This window comes from Podarcis vaucheri (genome assembly GCF_965113315.1).
Source record: "Podarcis vaucheri genome assembly, chromosome: 17".
Lineage (NCBI taxonomy): Eukaryota > Metazoa > Chordata > Lepidosauria > Squamata > Lacertidae > Podarcis > Podarcis vaucheri.
This window is the reverse complement of record NC_138755.1, coordinates 42,231,538-42,248,480: the sequence shown is the minus strand read 5'-3', so window position 1 is coordinate 42,248,480 and position 16,943 is coordinate 42,231,538. Positions and strand designations below refer to the sequence as shown.

Below are 16,943 nucleotides of genomic sequence, written 5' to 3'. Positions count from 1 at the left end.
ACTTGGAATTGTGCTCGGAAACGTACTGGGAAACTATTCTAATTCCAGTTAGCACATGCTTGGAAGTGTGGGATAAGTGTAGCACAAAATGCAGACATAGGGAACCTGTGCTTGCAATGCCATTTTATTCATACTTTTTATGTCAGCTGATGGGTCAGGGCTCATATCTGCACTGTCTCAGGTGCCTGCAGCCAAAGCAGAAGGATTTAACCCCCCCCCCACTTAACAGATGTTGGGTTAAATCAGTTTGATCGAACTTGCCCATTCCTTCTTGTGAACAGATGGACAAAGCCAAAGGAAGCAGCAGGAGGGGGGGGGGAACAGGTCTGTTATCCTTCACTGCATGCCTGTTTCTTGAAAGGGGTGTGCTGCAAAAACAAGCAGACTTTCCCCCCTGCATCCCTGCATGATGAAGAAGTCCTGTTGCGTGGAGGGAGAAACCTGCTTTATGTAGACACGGGCTCCGATAGGGACTTCTCCATGGTGCAGTGCTGCAGGAAAAAATGGCGTCTGCGTGCTTTGCTGACCCTGGGCTTTTTCACCTACATCACTACACAACAAAGAAATTGTGCCTCCCACAGGAAAAGGGAAAATAATTATTTAGAAAAAGCAGTTCCTTGCAAAAGGGGTTCTTTCACCTCTGCTCCCTGTGAGCGCATGCTGAGCATGGGTTAAATTCTGCCCAGTTTTGCTGCATGCGACTCCCAGGGGGAGGAGTGTTTACCCAAGGATACTTGCCAGTGCAAAAGATACACAAAGCATGCCATGGCTGAAAAGAGTTTCTGATGGACAGTGACTGGATTTAATAGTGCATTCAGATATCAACTCATTTCTCAACCTTCCCAGACATCTGCTCTAAGTATTCAAGTCTTGTGCATAAGAGTATCTAGTGTTCTTTGCTTAAATGCAAAAACTCAATTAAATAACCACCAGGTTTTTAATTTTTTATTATTGTGCTTAGCAACATCATTTATTTTCAATGTAGGCTTTCCAAATCTCCTCCCGTTTCCCTCGCTTATTTTTTACACAACTCTTTACAGCTCATAGATATTTTGGGTAGGGGGTCCCTTAGCAACAGGATGAAGTCAACGCCATAGCATCAGCAAGAGTATTGTTCAGTAAGCTGGAATGCTGATGTTTTCGTTGCTTATAAGCCTTTGATTCTTAAATTATTTTTTAAAATCCACCTCAACACAACCATTCTGCTAGGGGTGGAAGAACAGGTTCATAAAACTTTCAGAACACAGAAAAAAACATGGGTTTGCATTCAACCAAGTCATACTCAGAGGAGACCCTTGGAAATAAATAAACTTAACTTGTTCATTGACTTCAGTGGGCCTACTCTGGGTAGCACTTGGATGGATATAACTCCATTTTATAGGGCAACATATTCCACGATGCTGTTGCCTATCCAGTGAAATCATTGCACTATGTCCAAAAGATCTCAGGTTCTTTCCAGAGGTCTGGAAAGACATCCTTCTGCATATGTTCAGAAGCACTTGCAGTGGAGCAGTCTTGGCGATTTACGTGCTCCAGAACTTGGTTTTGTTAGCAAAAGTATCCGTTGCGGTAACAGGAATGTTGCGGTAAAAGCGTTATCGTTCTTTTTCCATAGTCTCTAGTTGGCAAGTGGTGGTCAGTCGTAGTGAAGATTCTTTACAAAGCCGCCTCCAAATCTTTTCCTCTCTGGGAAGCTGGGAATCTGTCAGACAAAAAACCTTACATTAGAATTGGTTTATACCAGTGCTTTTCAACCAGTGTCCCGTGAATGATGGTCAGGGGTGCCGCAGGCAACAAAGGCCTCTGCCCCTCCCTCTTCTGACCCCTTCTTGCATCTCTGCCCCCCATAGACTTGCAAGGCTGTTTGTTGCAGCAGCCCTGGCTTCCAGCTCGGCAGGCGAATGGTGCCTCAGGGAGGCTCCTCTCTTGGGGCGGGGGGGGAGGGGAGGGCAACCCAGAGACATGAGGCAGTAGCAGCAGCTGCCTGGAGGACTCCCAATAGAGGGGAGAGGAGAGGAGGTTGAAGGAACACTCCATAAAGGAGGGTGTTCAAAAGGGGTGAGGGGCTGCTGGTGCTGCAGGCGAGGGGGGACATAACTGGGCTCCTGAGCCCCACAGGGGTGAAAGAATGTAGTTGGTCAAGGGAGCTGTGGTCTCAAAATGGCTGACAATCTCTGGTTATGCAATATTAGCAGAAGTACCTGGCGTTGCCCGGGAATTTTTACAAACAAAAAAAAAGACTGCCTTTTGCAATTTCAGCTGAATTGGGGGGAACCACTTGAAGCATCCATCGCGTTGAGGTATTTCAATTGCTTTTGTTTGATGTGTTCATTGCAAACAGCTGAAAATCTGTAAATTTTGATAATAACCCTGATTTGCAATGGGGGTTGAATAGAGTTGACTGCAACTCTACGACGACATAACTACCATTACCAGGCACTACCTTCTGCAGACATTTTGAGGCATACCTACTTGCTTTCCTTCCCAGCTCTTTGCTGAGGAGATTAAAAATTAAGCCAAGCAGAGGCTTTATCTCATTGGTGAGTTTTGCAATGACTTGGATTACATCAGCGCTTGTCCTTTTGGCATCTCTTCCTATTTCCCCCCCTTTGCCAAAGCTTTCAAAATTTTAACTGTTAAGGAGAGAGCACACATACCTGGTTACCATCTCGTAAGTAGTACCTCTTCTCTATGACCTGAAATAAAAAGGGAAGAGGGAGTGTTGTGCATTGGTTTATACAACAGATTTTGTGGCAGCTCAAGTGGTTTAAATAAGGATGTTTCCATATGGTGCCATTGCCCAGCCTGGCTGAGCACAAGGAAATTCACACCGCATTGCAGCCTGAAGCTGGTTACAATCGATGGCAAAGACTGAAAGAGCATGGTACTTTTTTCTAAAAAAAGAGAAAGACTTTTAAACACAGGCAGTAGAAGGACTTCTCAATGAGAAGGTATTTTTCTCCCTCCAAAAGACTGCCCTGGATTTTTTCTGGGGCATTCTGGGAAGAACTCTAGAGAAAAATCCGGTTTGATGTTGAAGTCAAGATATCTGTATTAACTTTGAGCTTCAACATCGTAAGCCAACACACTGCCTCCAGAGGCTTGTGCCAAGAGGGGAAGCGATTCTCAAGGACTCCTGCCTTCTTGCAGTGGTTGGGGAGAGCTGGCTTCCACGGGGTGTTGGCGAGGGAATGGAGAGTTGGACTTCCTCCACCATCTGCTGGCTCCTGCTTCCTTTGGCAAGACCACTGCCATCCAGCCAACCCGAAGTGAGAGGCGCTGTTCTTTTTTTATATAACTTTTATTAAATTTTATGTTTTACAATTTAAAATACTCATGTTAACATCCTTAAAATATCAATGACTTCCCTTCTTCTCTTTCCATAGTTCATTTTGCATATCCCTGCATATTTTACAAAAACTAAACCATTCAGTCTTCCATTGTTGCATCCATCCAACTTATTTACACTGTTGAATTTATCTTAATGCCTTCAGTAGCAGTAAAGCTCAGCTGAATGAAATGCCTCTTTGGGAATCCTGCAATGTGTTGTAAATTTTTACTCAGCTAACTATACACTGGAATCTGCTCTGGATCAATATTGAGTAGAATTTCAATGACACCTTATTGCCTTCTGTCTACAGCTGTTGCATAGTCAGACAGGCAGAAAAATCTCAGAGCCTTAATTTAAAACCCAGAAATAGGCTGGATCAGAAATGGGTGACTTCTTGCCTGGAGCCTCCTTCTGCATTACAAAAAGTATTTCCTGTATGTTCCTGCTCTGCTGTTCTCTTATCCTGCATTATTTCCTGGCGCTACCTGAACTCTTCATCTCCAGTCTTGTTAATCTGCCTATTTATCACTTGTCTAGTGTGCCTGAACTGCTCTCACAGAATACAGCTCTCCGTGACCACAAATTTTTAGGTCCTCAACAGGTTGTCTCAGTTCCTGGAATCTGTTCAAGCAGCTGTAAAGGAAATTCAGTGGCCTATGCAATTCACATCAGGCTACTCAAGGCTAATGCTCGTCACTTTCTATGCTGCAATAATGAAAAAGCAATAGATATGCAGTACCTGACTGAAAGACTCACCTTGTCAAAGAATCTACTAAGCTTCACAGCGTTGGAGGAGCCTGCAGCCAAGTAGCGAGGGTTGGTGCAGTCCTGAAAACATCAACAGGTAACTTTCTCTTGAGAGTCATTGAAACCACAACCCTTAACAAGCACATGAGTTCTGAACTGCAAAACATAATCCTGTGCTCAATAGGGCTGGGCGATATATTGTCCAAAACAGGTTTGAAGTCCATATTGTGATAATGATTTCATAATGTTTGACTTGGCTCTCTCTCTATATATAAATATATAGTGTGTGTGCGTTTGTGTGTGCCTGCTATGCAAAAATCACAACGTGGGGAAAACCGTGAAGCAAGCCAGTGCCTCTACATAGCTCCATCCTTATTGCAGACATCATGATATATCAGTATATCACAATGTTTAGCTGGTGATATATCACGATTCTGAAAATCAAATATTGCCAACCCTAGGGCTCAAACTGAAGCCATAGCTGTGTATTAGAGTCAGTTCACACAAGGGAACACGATTTCTGTTGTCATCCTGAAGCAAAGTTCTTAACCTGAAGCACTATTTCTGGGTTAGTGGAGTCTTTAACCTGAAGCATCTGTAACCTGAAGCACATGTAACATGAGGTACCACTGTATAAAATCTTAATCCAAATTGACAAAAATAAGACACAAAATACAAACCAGATTAATTTCTTCTGCACTGAAATCCTCAGCAAGGAAAGCAGTTCTGGTCAAGACATCGCTGCGTTTCACTTCTGGGATCTGGTCCAGCTTGGTCCCTATGACAAGCAGCGGAATCTGGTTATCAGCAAACTGCTCACGGTCATAGTCCCTACACAAGAAAAAGAGGATATGTGGGTCAGTAAACAATATTTTCCACTAGTCATTAAAGACACTAACATTAACTGGGAGGGGAGCACTTGAAAAGTCTAGTGAAGCAGCAGCAGATGTAGAACGTTTTTTCATATGTGGTGGACTTGTAAAAGGGTAAAAGAGTATTGGGAAATACTCTTCAACACACATTTTGGAAAACGGGAGAGAGAGTCTCAACTTATCTCATCCCTCCATCACATCTGCCACGATTGTCAGGTCCTCTGCACACTCACCCATTGGTCACCAGCACTCCTGATGGAGCCACATCTCTGTTGAGAGCTTCCAAAGACCACCGATACAGGTTCTGGGAGGACTTCTTGTTGGTTAAGTCGTGTACTAAAATTATGCCTAAATAAGTACAAGGCCATTCATAAATACAATGACTTATTCCAAACACCGTCTAAATTATGTTGAAAGACATTGCAGGGTGAGAAGACAAGGCAAGGCGGAAAGAACCGCACAACTTGCTTCACATACCCAAGGTAGTTTGGGTCTTTCGGTTTCCTGTACAGCACCCTATGCAATTTGCTTTTGAAATCAAAGGGAGTCTCCAATTTACTGCCCTTGATTATTCTCTTTTCTATTGTTCCAAGTCCTCTCCTACAGGAAAACTGGGGTTACATGCTTCCCTCACGTCATTCATTACGGACTGCCTCTCAGAATTCCCTTTGATCAATGCAGGAATTTCAAAAGTCATTTTATTTAAGAGATGTTGCAACTTATGGAGATAAATCTTATACCACTCCTTTCCATCCCCAGCCAGATGGTTTCAATAGAACATTGCTACACATGTTGAGGACTCTAGTCCCTAAACATGAAAGACAATACATGTTGTCAGGGTTACTTCCAGATCCTAGCTCACAGAGGATCACGCTAGCCAGCGGTTGTTGATTAAAAGTCTTTATTGAGTTACAGTCTCCATTCTTGAGCTGCTACGTGCAACCCTACGCCTTATGCTTAGGTCGGCGAAGCTCCGTCTGAGTCTCCGCCCCTTGCGCACCAACTTAATATCCTAGCCCTGCTCCACCTTTTCCGCCTGACAGTTCTCCTCTGGGTCCCTCTGCCCCCCTGGGTCTCTCCCTTCCGGGATTCTTCTGACGCTGACCCCCCTGACTCCCATGTCTCCTTGCGCCGGGCTTTAGGACCTGGCTCTCTTTCCGGGCTAGCTACTGCGCCACCTTCCTGTGCATTTGAACTTGGCGCGCGTGCCCAACCTTCCACTTTCCGTCTAACCGTCACTTCGCTCCCCGATGAAGGTGTGGCCACTCCTGACTCGTGCCCTCCCTCCTGTTGTGAGCTGCCAGCGCTAGTTCCCAGGCGCTCTTCCTCTTCCCTACTCTCTGGCGGTGACGTAGGTCCCGATCTCCAACTGCTCCCCTCTGAGTCCCCTCTGGCTCTTTCTTCCTGGGGTGTCCCCCTAGTCTCCCCCCTTGCCCTTGCCACTGGTGCTCCTCTTTGTGAATCTTCTGATTCACTGGACAGACTCGGAGATCTCGGGTCGTCGTCGTCACTCATCCTTTCTTCTGCCTCCTCCCCCTCGCTCTCTGTTTCCTCCCTTGCCCTCGCCTCTGCTCCTGAACCCCTGACATCCATCCCCCCCTCAAAGCCCCCCCTTCCCCTCCCTCCGGTGCGGGAACTGGGTGCTGCAGTGTCAAAGGGACGAATGTCGGGTACAGTTCGCTTCCCGTGGCCGGCCTCCATCCGCAGACTCCCGGTTCTTCCTCCCTGCTCTCGTCAACGACGGTCACCTCTGCTTCCATCTCCGTGCCGCCGTGCTCGAGACCCTGGTTGTCCCCGAAAAAGTCCATGTCGGTCTCTCCCTCGCTTCCTTCTGTAGGCGTAGCTCGTCCTGGACCCTCCAGCCACTTCCTGCGCCACTGCTCCTCTGGTCGATCATCCCACCAATACGAGGGTTCTGAGGCAGATCCCGAGGGTGACCCCTCCGGGGAACGGGCGTCTCGTGTCGGTTCCTCATCCGAGTCGAACCCCCGGAACGTGCTGGCTGAAAGCGTGGGCGTGAAAAGCCAGTCGTCGAAAAAGTCCGCCGGCATTGGCCTATGGGGAAAGAGGGCATGAAACTCTTCCTTGAGCAGAGGTTCATCTAGAGCGTAGCCCGGCACCCAGCTGTTGGCATTGGCCGGGGTGCCCTCCTTAGCGAGAAGGTATTCTACCCCCTCTTCCCCCCATCTGGAGTCCAAAATCTCCGTGACTTCGTTGAGGCGCACCTCCTGTGCCACTCCCCGTTGCCTGGTTCCCTCTCGGAGCGGACTCGGCGCCGTGCCGGGTTCCTGAAACCTGTGCGGTGCCTTGTAGGGAGTGAGCACCGATCTGCGGAACACCGGATGCATTCTGGAACCCTCCGGAAGCGCCAGCCTGAAAGCCACCGGGTTGACCTGCTCTTCGACTTGGTAGGGCCCCAGTTGCTTATGCCCTAGTTTCTTCTTGGCCAACGACCTGGCCGGCACTGCGTGGGCTGCTAACCAGACCCAGTCTCCCACCTGGATCTCTTCGCCAACCCTTCTGTGTTTGTCTGCCTGCACCTTGTATGCGTGTTTGGCCAGCTCCAGGTGCCGCCGCAGCTGATCGTGAACCTCTTGCAACTCCGACGCGAACGCATCTGCTGTCTGCGGCTCCCCCTCCACCAGTCTTTCCAGTCCCGGGAAGGTTCTGGGGTGCCTCCCGTTGTTGGCGAAGAACGGCGTGACCCCCGTGGACACGTGCTTCGTGTTGTTGTAGGCGAACTCGGCGAGCGGCAGGTAATCCACCCACGTCGCAGGCTGTTGATTCGCATAGCATCTCAGGTACTGCTGCATGATGGCATTGACCCGCTCCGCTTGCCCGTTGGTCTGCGGGTGTCTCGCCGACGCCAGGTTGATCTTGACGTTTAGGAAGCCCATCAGCTTCTGCCAGAAGTTCGAGATGAACTGCCGCCCGCGGTCGGACAGAATAGACCGTGGCAGACCGTGAACCTTGAACACGTGGTCTATGAACAGTTTGGCGGTTTGTTCCGCCGTGGCCACCTTCGCACACGGGATGAAATGCGCCATCTTGGAGAACAAGTCCACCACCACCAGCACGGCCGTCTTGCCCCTCGAGCTGGGCAGATCCGTGACGAAGTCCAGGGCGACTCTCTCCCATGGCTCGACCGGAGTTTGCAGCGGTTCCAACAGTCCGGCCGGCGGTCTGTGCACTGGTTTGGCCCTCTGGCAGGTGTCGCACCTCGCCACGTAGTCCGCGACCTCCCCTCTCATTCCGGGCCACCAGAAATCCCTGGCGACTAATTCCACCGTCTTCTCCTTGCCAAAGTGCCCGGCAGTGGGCGCGTCGTGCAGCTGATGCAGTACCTTGGCGCGAAGTTCGTCTCCCGGCACGTAGATGGCCCCTTTGCGGATGAGCAATCCATCTCTCAGCTGGAACCCGTTGGTCGCTGCCGTGCCCCTTCGCATCTCAGCCATCTTTGCTTGCGCGAAAGAGTCATTCTGCAACGCTTGTCGCACCGCCTCCAGGTCCACTGTCGCCGCAGCGCACGCCCACACTGTTGGCGCGAAGATGTGCATGGCGGCCGCTGGCGTGGCGTCCTCCAGATACTGTGGCTTACGGGAGAGCGCGTCCGCCATGATGTTGGTGTCCCCCGGGACATACTCTATTCGGAAGTCGAAATTCGCAAAGAACTCAGCCCAACGTATCTGCCTCTGGTTCAGGAACTGTGCCGTGCGCCAGTGCTCCAGATTCTTGTGGTCCGTGCAGACCTGCACCGTGTGCTTGGCTCCAATCAGGAAGTGCCTCCATGCTTTGAACGCTGCATGAATAGCCAGCAACTCCCTGTCCCAGATGGTGTAATTCTGTTCGGACTTGCTGAGCTTCCTGGAGTAAAACGCTCCGGGCCTCCAAACCCCCTGCGGGTCCTTCTGCAGCAGGACTGCTCCGACGGCCCTGTCCGAGGCGTCTGTTTCAACTCTCATCGGCCTGCTAGGATCGACATGAAGCAGCTGTTCCTCCGAGGCGAAAAGACGCTTGAGTGCCTGAAAGGACTGCTCCGCCTGCGCTGTCCAGATGAACTTCTTTTTCTTGGAACTGAGCGTGTCTGTAATGGCTGCAGTCTGCATAGCGAAGCCTTTGATGAACTTGCGATAGAAGTTCGCGAAGCCGACAAATCGTTGGACCTCCTTCCGGTTGCGTGGGCTTTTCCAATCCAACACCGCTCGAACCTTGGCGCTGTCCATGGCGAGCCCCTTGTCAGACAACCTGTATCCCAGGAAATCCACCTCCGTCACGTCGAATTGGCACTTCTCCAGCTTGGCGTAAAGCCTATGTTGCTGGAGCCTGCTCAGCACTTCCCTGACGTGTCTGTCATGCTCCTGCTGCGATTCCGAAAAGATCAGGATGTCATCCAAGAAACAGACGCACGTCTTGTAGAGGAGCCCCGCCAACACGTGATGCATGAAAGCTTGAAAAACGTGGGAGCCATTTTGCAATCCAAAAGGCATAACTCTATATTCGTAGGTGCCCAGGGGTGTGAACATGGCTGTCTTCCACTCATCTCCTTCCCGCATGCGAATCAGGTTGTACGCCCCTCACAGGTCCAACTTGGTGAACACGCTGCCCTTGCGTACTTTCGCGAGGAGGTCGTCGATTCGGGGCATGGGGAAGTCCGACGGCTTGGTGACACTGTTCAAAATGCGGTAGTCCACCACGAGCCTTTTCTGGGGCGTGTCTCGCTTCTTCACAAAGAATACAGGACTGCCCCCCGCTGCCTGGGACTCTCGGATGAAACCGCGTTTCAAATTATGATCAATGAACTCCTTGAGTTCCTGCAGTTCGTCTTCAGACATGGAATACAGCTTCCCTTTGGGCAGCGCCGCCCCCGGCAGCAGGTCAATTTTGCAGTCATATGGTCTGTGGGGGGGTAGCTTGTCTGCCTCCTTCTCGCAGAAAACCTCCAAAAATTCTGCGTACTTGTGGGGAATCGCTTGCAGCGTGCCGAGCAGCAGCTGTGACTCCTCTTGCTCCCCTTCCTGCTGAGGCATGATGCAGTGTTCAGCACAAAAGGAAGAGCCGAAGGTCAGCTGCCTCTGGTACCAAGCCAGCGTCGGGCTGTGCTTGTCCAGCCAACTCATGCCCAATACAATAGGCGTGTCTGACAGTTGAGTGACGTTGAAGCTGATGATTTCCTTGTGATTTCCAAGCCGCAGCACCATAGGTGGCGTCTGCTTCACCACTTGCCCCCCCAACAGCTCCCTGCCATCCACCGTGACAACCTGCAGGGGCAGCGTGGCAGGCAGCAACTGTATAGCGTGCCGGTCGACAAAGTCCTGCCCTATGAAGTCTGCATTGCTTCCCGAGTCGACGGTGATTGGCACGTCCATGGTGATTCCATTGGGTAGCTGGAGCGATGTGGTGAGCCTCACTACTGGCTTGGGCGGGAGGGGGTCCATGGGCGGTAAAATCTCTGGGGACTGCTTCACTGACACGTCTGGCTGGGCCCCAGTGCCTCCTCTTCCAGCCAGACATCGTCGTTTCCCTGCTGTGGTTCTCCTTGCTGCGTTGCTGCAGTCACCATTGCTGAGGCTGCAGTGTGCTTGTGGAGCCTCCGGGGACACTCTTTCGCCAAATGGCCTGGATCCTCGCAGATGTAACACTTCCTGTTCCCTCTAGGAGGCTTCGCTTTCACTGCTGCCGGTGCTAGGGCTCTGGCTGCTGACTGAGCCCTTGCACTCCCAACCTCCATCGGTTCCACCCCTCCCCCTGTTGGGGGCGTGGATTGCGCACGCGCTGCTTCTCTGGGAAGGAAGGAGGAGCCCCTGGCTGGTTCGCGCCCGCTGCGCCCTTCGTCCCTGCTCCACGGACGTTCTTCCAGCCGCACTCCCACCGCCAGCGCCCTCTGAACGATCTCCTGCGTGGTCCGGGGTCTCTCCCCCCTCGCAATCTCATCTTTCACCGAGCTGTTCAAGCCCTCCCAAAAAAGGTCTCTGACGGGAGCCGAATCTCTGTCCCATTCCAGGGCACTGACCAAAGCGAAAAAGCGGGCATGATATTGCCGTACGCTGGCCCTCCCTTGTCTTAGTCCGTGCACCTCCCTTCGGGCAAGATCCACGTCAATGCTTGATAAAAAACAGCCATCCATCGCTTTAATAAAGGCGTCCGCATTTTGGAGCGCAGGATCCTTATCCCTCCACAAATTGCGCAGCCATGCTTTAGCGTCTCCATGCAAATGGGACATGATGAACCCCACTTTCTCTTGTTCATCTCTAAAGTCTTTGTGCAGTAGTTGTAGTGCACACATTACGTCTGCTCTAAAATTGGGGTACTGTTGCAAATTCCCATCGAAGTGCGAGACCAGACTGCCTGTGCGTCTCCCCAACCCAATCCCCTCTGATTTGGGTGTCTGTTGCCCCTGCTTCGTAAGCACGTCCAACCTGACCTGGAGATCCCTGTAGGCGGCCGCTGCGTCCTCCTCTCTCTTCCTGGACGCCACCGCCTCGGCAGTCAGTCGTGAAACCGCGTCTCTGAGTTCCGTTATTTGCTGTTCGGCCGTCATATTGTCTACCGTTCGTGAGCTTTCTTGTAGGCACCCGCTTTCCCTCCTCTCCGCGAGGTCGTGGATGTCCACAATTTGAAGAGAAGGAGCTTACTGTCAGGGTTACTTCCAGATCCTAGCTCACAGAGGATCACGCTAGCCAGCGGTTGTTGATTAAAAGTCTTTATTGAGTTACAGTCTCCATTCTTGAGCTGCTGCGTGCAACCCTACGCCTTATGCTTAGGTCGGCGAAGCTCCTTCTGAGTCTCCGCCCCTTGCGCACCAACTTAATATCCTAGCCCTGCTCCACCTTTTCCGCCTGACAGTTCTCCTCTGGGTCCCTCTGCCCCCCTGGGTCTCTCCCTTCCGGGATTCTTCTGACGCTGACCCCCCTGACTCCCCTGTCTCCTTGCGCCGGGCTTTAGGACCTGGCTCTCTTTCCGGGCTGCCTACTGCGCCACCTTCCTGTGCATTTGAACTTGGCGCGCGCGCCCAACCTTCCACTTTCCGTCTAACCGTCACTTCGCTCCCCGATGAAGGTGTGGCCACTCCTGACTCGTGCCCTCCCTCCTGTTGTGAGCTGCCAGCGCTAGTTCCCAGGCGCTCTTCCTCTTCCCTACTCTCTGGCGGTGACGTAGGTCCCGATCTCCAACTGCTCCCCTCTGAGTCCCCTCTGGCTCTTTCTTCCTGGGGTGTCCCCCTAGTCTCCCCCCTTGCCCTTGCCACTGGTGCTCCTCTTTGTGAATCTTCTGATTCACTGGACAGACTCGGAGATCTCGGGTCGTCGTCGTCACTCATCCTTTCTTCTGCCTCCTCCCCCTCGCTCTCTGTTTCCTCCCTTGCCCTCGCCTCTGCTCCTGAACCCCTGACACATGTTAACTATTTAATATATCCTATAAGTGTTCCTCTCCTTCAGAGTTGGTGTTGCACGTTTGGTTCTTTCCAACCATACAACTCCATGAACACAAATTATGAAAGGACCAGAGCTCCAAAGGGCCTTGTGCTTTTAGACCCCAGTCTCTCAGTATGTGTGGCGTTGTAGGCACTGTGGCAGAAGGTTGCCACAAATTTAATCTGTTTGCAAGCTTGTGTCTACCGGGTTACAAACAGGCACCATGAACACCTTTGCACCCAGAAGATGATTTCAGAAAGCTATTTTAAGCAGATTTGCCAGAATGTACATGTATATGGTATCTACAAAAGTAAAACATTTTCTTATCTAAATTCAGCCGAGTAAGGAACACTGCTTTGATATCAGAAACTCTCTGTTGTAGTACTTCTGGAATAGGTTCTGCATGAATCGAGTTAACAGGTGTTCTCATAGAATGAAAGTAATAGGAAACAGATCTTAAAACCTGCATACATTACCGTTAACTGAGTTGTAGAACACAACACGTGTGCTTTTTACACTACTGGCACTGCCCACTGAACCACCAACATCCCATAATTCAATATAATAGGTCTTCTCTTCTGGGGTTCCTTCTTTGTAGTCATGAATCTGAAAATGGAAAACCAAGAGTGCCATGTATGTAGAACAAGGCAATACAGATTTCTACTTGAAGGCATATGGTTTGGTTACAAACCATCAATCTATTGTTGTGCCTTTTGTAATGGTTTTGTCCATAAAAATAAATATAAGATTCGTTTTCATATTATCCTAACAACTGCTTTATATAGGGCCATTAGCATGCATAGCACTTTGCCGCTCCTCCAAGGGCTTCATGAACAAGGTGGGTTTGGAGAGGGGTTTAAGAGCATGAGAAGTGACATGCTGGATCAAAATCCATCTGGTCCGATATTCAGCTTCCACTAGCAGCTAGCTACCAAAAGCTCAAGAACCAGGGGCATGACGATGACAGATGTCCTCTCTTTTGGCTCCAGCATTTGGTAAAAAAGGTAAGGGGACCCCTGACCATTAGGTCCAGTCGTGGCCGACTCTGGGGTTGCGGCGCTCATCTCGCTTTATTGGCCGAGGGAGCTGGCGTACAGCTTCCGGGTCATGTGACCAGCAGGACTAAGCCGCTTCGGGCGAACCCGTTTACCTTCCCGCCGGAGCGGCACCTATTTATCTACTTGCACTTTGACGTGCTTTCAAACTGCTAGGTTGGCAGGAGCAGGGACTGAGCAACGGGAGCTCACCCCGTCGCGGGGATTCGAACCTCTGACCTTCTGATCGGCAGGTCCTAGGCTCTGTGGTTTAACCCACAGCGCCACCCGCGTACCTCCAGCATTTGGTACTAAGATGCAAACTGACACTTCACATGTAAGTTCCATTTAGTTTTCCTGCCAAATAGCTGTTGATAGGCAACCCCATGACTTTTTCTAATCCTTAAAAAAATCATTTGAAGGGAAGGAGGCACTGGATCCATAGATCATGCGCTTGCTCCCATGGTTGCTTCTTCTAACATTTCTAGAGGACATAAGAAAGGAAGTACTACAGGATCAGTTGAAAAAGCTGCAAATTATCAGTATATGGGTGACATTTCGTCCCATTCCTAGTCATGCAGATGCCTTCATTAATGGTCCAGAGCTTCCCAATTTGTGGTCCCTGTAACCCCCCACTGAGAGGGTCCATGCACCATTCTCCTAACAAAAACTACCACAGAGATCTCAAACTTTTCAAAAGTAGGGGGTCTATGGCTTCGCTGTCATAAAACAGGGGACCCACAGTATTTAGCTAATTGGGAACCACTGTATTAGACAAAATATGTGAGGGAACACATCATGGAGGGAATAGCACAGAGGAGAACAAACTATTCCCCAACCGGTTCTTTGAATACAGCCAGCGCAGTCTGTCAAAGGCAAGTTGATCTGCTCAGGGCTGTTCAATCTCCTGCAAGGTCAAGCATGTGGTCTGCCAAAATTTGGTGATTTGATGTATCAAAAGCTGCTGCAAGGCCACACCAGTTCAACTGGGTAACATTACCTCAGCCTTCTGTTTAACAAATTGCCAGGCTGGTATTCATAGGTGACCAGGAATTCCTTGCAAACATGTGACCAGGCTGGCAAAGAAGACACAACTCTTTCCATTCCTTCTCCACCAGTCAACTTAGCAGCTGGCAGCGATTAGGGGAGACTTCCTTTCCTCTGTTGCCAACACAAAACCATGGTCTACTAGCTTTTCAGCAGTTTAGAAAAAAATTGGTGCTCCCGTATCTTTTGTGGGCTTATTTACAAATCTGCATTACTTTATCTACACCAGAGGCTGGATTGAAAACAGATCAACCTACTAATGCTTGCCTGCTTCAGAATTAAGATTTCTTGCTCCCTACTGCAATAGCCTATTGTTTTACAATTCCCTTTGCAACCTGATTAGATGTTTTTACTTTGCCAATAAGCCTTCAGAATTTCCCTCGTCTTTGAAGTGAAATACCACCAAACAATAGAAAGTTATAGTTCCACCTACTCGGACATCAACAGAGCAGCCTACAGTCCAAGACGGGTTTCCCAACATCTGATTGTGACATAAGAGGTGAACAAGCGAGGACTTCCCCACACCTGCAAAAAAGACAACTGCAAACTAAGCCTTCATGGTAAGTGAAACATCACTGCCTTTCGTGTAAATTTTCTGTGTAGTTTAAATTAAGGAGGAACAAGTAGATTTTGAAACTCCTAGTAGGATAGCCCTTAGAGCCTTCCCCAACCCTGGGTCTCCAGGTGTCCTGTACCTTTTATACCTTTTACCTGCAGGGTGAGGACTAGAGATGGGAAGGCCTGGGGGGGGACTGGAAAAAATGGGGGGAAAGCCAGGTTTTTCGAAATGGAAAAAAAAATGGCTTTGGGGGAAAACCTGGTTTATTTCCATATTTCCCCGGTTCTTTCCCAGGCCTTCCCATCTCTAGTGAGGACCAAAGGAGGGTGATGTGTCCCCCACCAGAGGTACTACCCCTCTCCCTAAAACCCATTAAAGGTAAAGGACCCCTGAGAGTTAAGTCCAGTTGTGAATGACTCTGGGGTTGTGGCGCCCATCTCGCTTTACTGGCTAAGGGAGCCGACGTTTGTCCGCAGACAGTTTTCCCAGGTCATGGAGGAGTTTGGATTTGATATCCTGCTTTATCACTACCTGAAGGAGTCTCAAAGCGGCGAACATTCTCCTTTCCCTTCCTCCTCCACAACAAACACTCTGTGAGGTGAGTGGGGCTGAGAGACTTCAGAGAAGTGTGACTGGCCCAAGGTCACCCAGCAGCTGCAGGTGGAGGAGCGGAGACACGAACCCAGTTCCCCAGAATACGAGTCCACCGCTCTAACCACTACACCACACTGGCTCTCATGTCGCCAGCATGACTAAGCTGCTTCTGGCGAACCAGAGCAGCGCACGGAAACGCCGTTTACCTCCCCACCGGAGTGGTACCTATTTATCTACTTGCACTTTGATGTGCTTTCAAACTGCTAGGTGGGCAGGAGCAGGGACTGAGCAACGGGAGCTCACCCCGTCATTGCGGGGATTCAAACCGCCAACCTTCTGATCGGCAAACCCAAGAGGCTCAGTGGTTTAACCCACAGCGCCACCCACGTCCCTACACCCATTACATCTATATTATTATGAATTATTACTATTATTATTATATACAGTGGCACCTGGGTTAAGAACTTAATTCGTTCTGGAGGTCCGTTCTTAACCTGAAACACCACTTTAGCTAATGGGACCTCCCGCTGCCACCGCACAATTTCTGTTCTCATCCTGAAGTAAAGTTCTGAACCCGAGGTACTCTTTCTGGGTTAGCAGAGTCTGTAACCTGAAGCGTCTGTAACCTGAAGCGTCTGTAATCCGAGGTACCACTGCACTCTCCTTTTCCTCCTCATATTGAAATCCTGCCCCTCAATGAGGCCAAACTTAGAGGCACAAAACGTTGAGGGGTCTGCGTCCCCCCAGAATAAAAGCCCTGGATAATTCCCAAAATACAACACCATGTATTGCAGCATCAAATACAGTGGTACCTCAGGTTACGGGGTCTGTAACCCGAAGCACTATTTCTGGGTTAGTAGAGTCTGTAACCTGAAGCGTCTGTAACCCGAGGTACCACTGTATTATTATTATTATTATTATTATTATTATTATTATTATTAATATATAGACCCAGGGTGTTGGCAAGTCCCTTCCTCTTCCCCCCGCAGCCTGAAGTCCACTCCTTTTCCTTCCCTCTCCTCCCTCCTGCCTGGGCCTCACCTGCCCTCGCCCCCCCGCCCCCCCCCCCGCTCACCTGAATCCCCCAAGACCAGCACCTTCACCCTCTCCAAAGCAGCCATCGCCCTGCTCGGAGGGAGTGACGCGCCCGCCAGCCAATAGCACCTCCCGCCTCCCGCCGTCACTTACGCTCTCAGAGCTAGGCCAGCCCGTCGCCGTTCGTCTCTTTCTCCCCATTGGCTGGCAGCTGCGCCGCTCGCCCCGCCCCACCCCAGCTTCCGCGCTCGTCATTGGCTCTCGGAGGGGGGCGAGGCGGGAAGCCGCGCGTCACGGAGCGACCGTTGCCTTACC

The 16,943-nt window shown here is 50.3% G+C and overlaps 1 protein-coding gene across 2 annotated transcripts; it reads right to left on the bottom strand.

Annotated features, from left to right (window-relative positions):
* Positions 1–930: 930 nt before the first annotated feature.
* On the bottom strand, positions 931–16,801 carry RABL3 (RAB, member of RAS oncogene family like 3). 2 transcript variants are annotated; one of them, XM_082206161.1, is made up of 8 exons: positions 16,669–16,801; positions 14,874–14,965; positions 12,836–12,965; positions 5,184–5,298; positions 4,759–4,909; positions 4,088–4,159; positions 2,658–2,696; positions 931–1,702 (listed from the first exon to the last, which is right to left on the bottom strand). In XM_082206161.1, the coding sequence occupies exons 1-8, from the start codon at positions 16,712–16,714 to the stop codon at positions 1,637–1,639; spliced, it is 711 nt and encodes a 236-aa protein (XP_082062287.1). In that variant the 5' UTR covers positions 16,715–16,801; the 3' UTR covers positions 931–1,636. The 2 variants fall into 2 exon arrangements, with proteins under 2 accessions (XP_082062287.1, XP_082062288.1); XM_082206162.1 differs by lacking the exons at positions 931–1,702; positions 2,658–2,696 and having other exon boundaries at positions 4,126–4,234.
* Between the last annotated feature and the right edge of the window lie 142 nt (positions 16,802–16,943).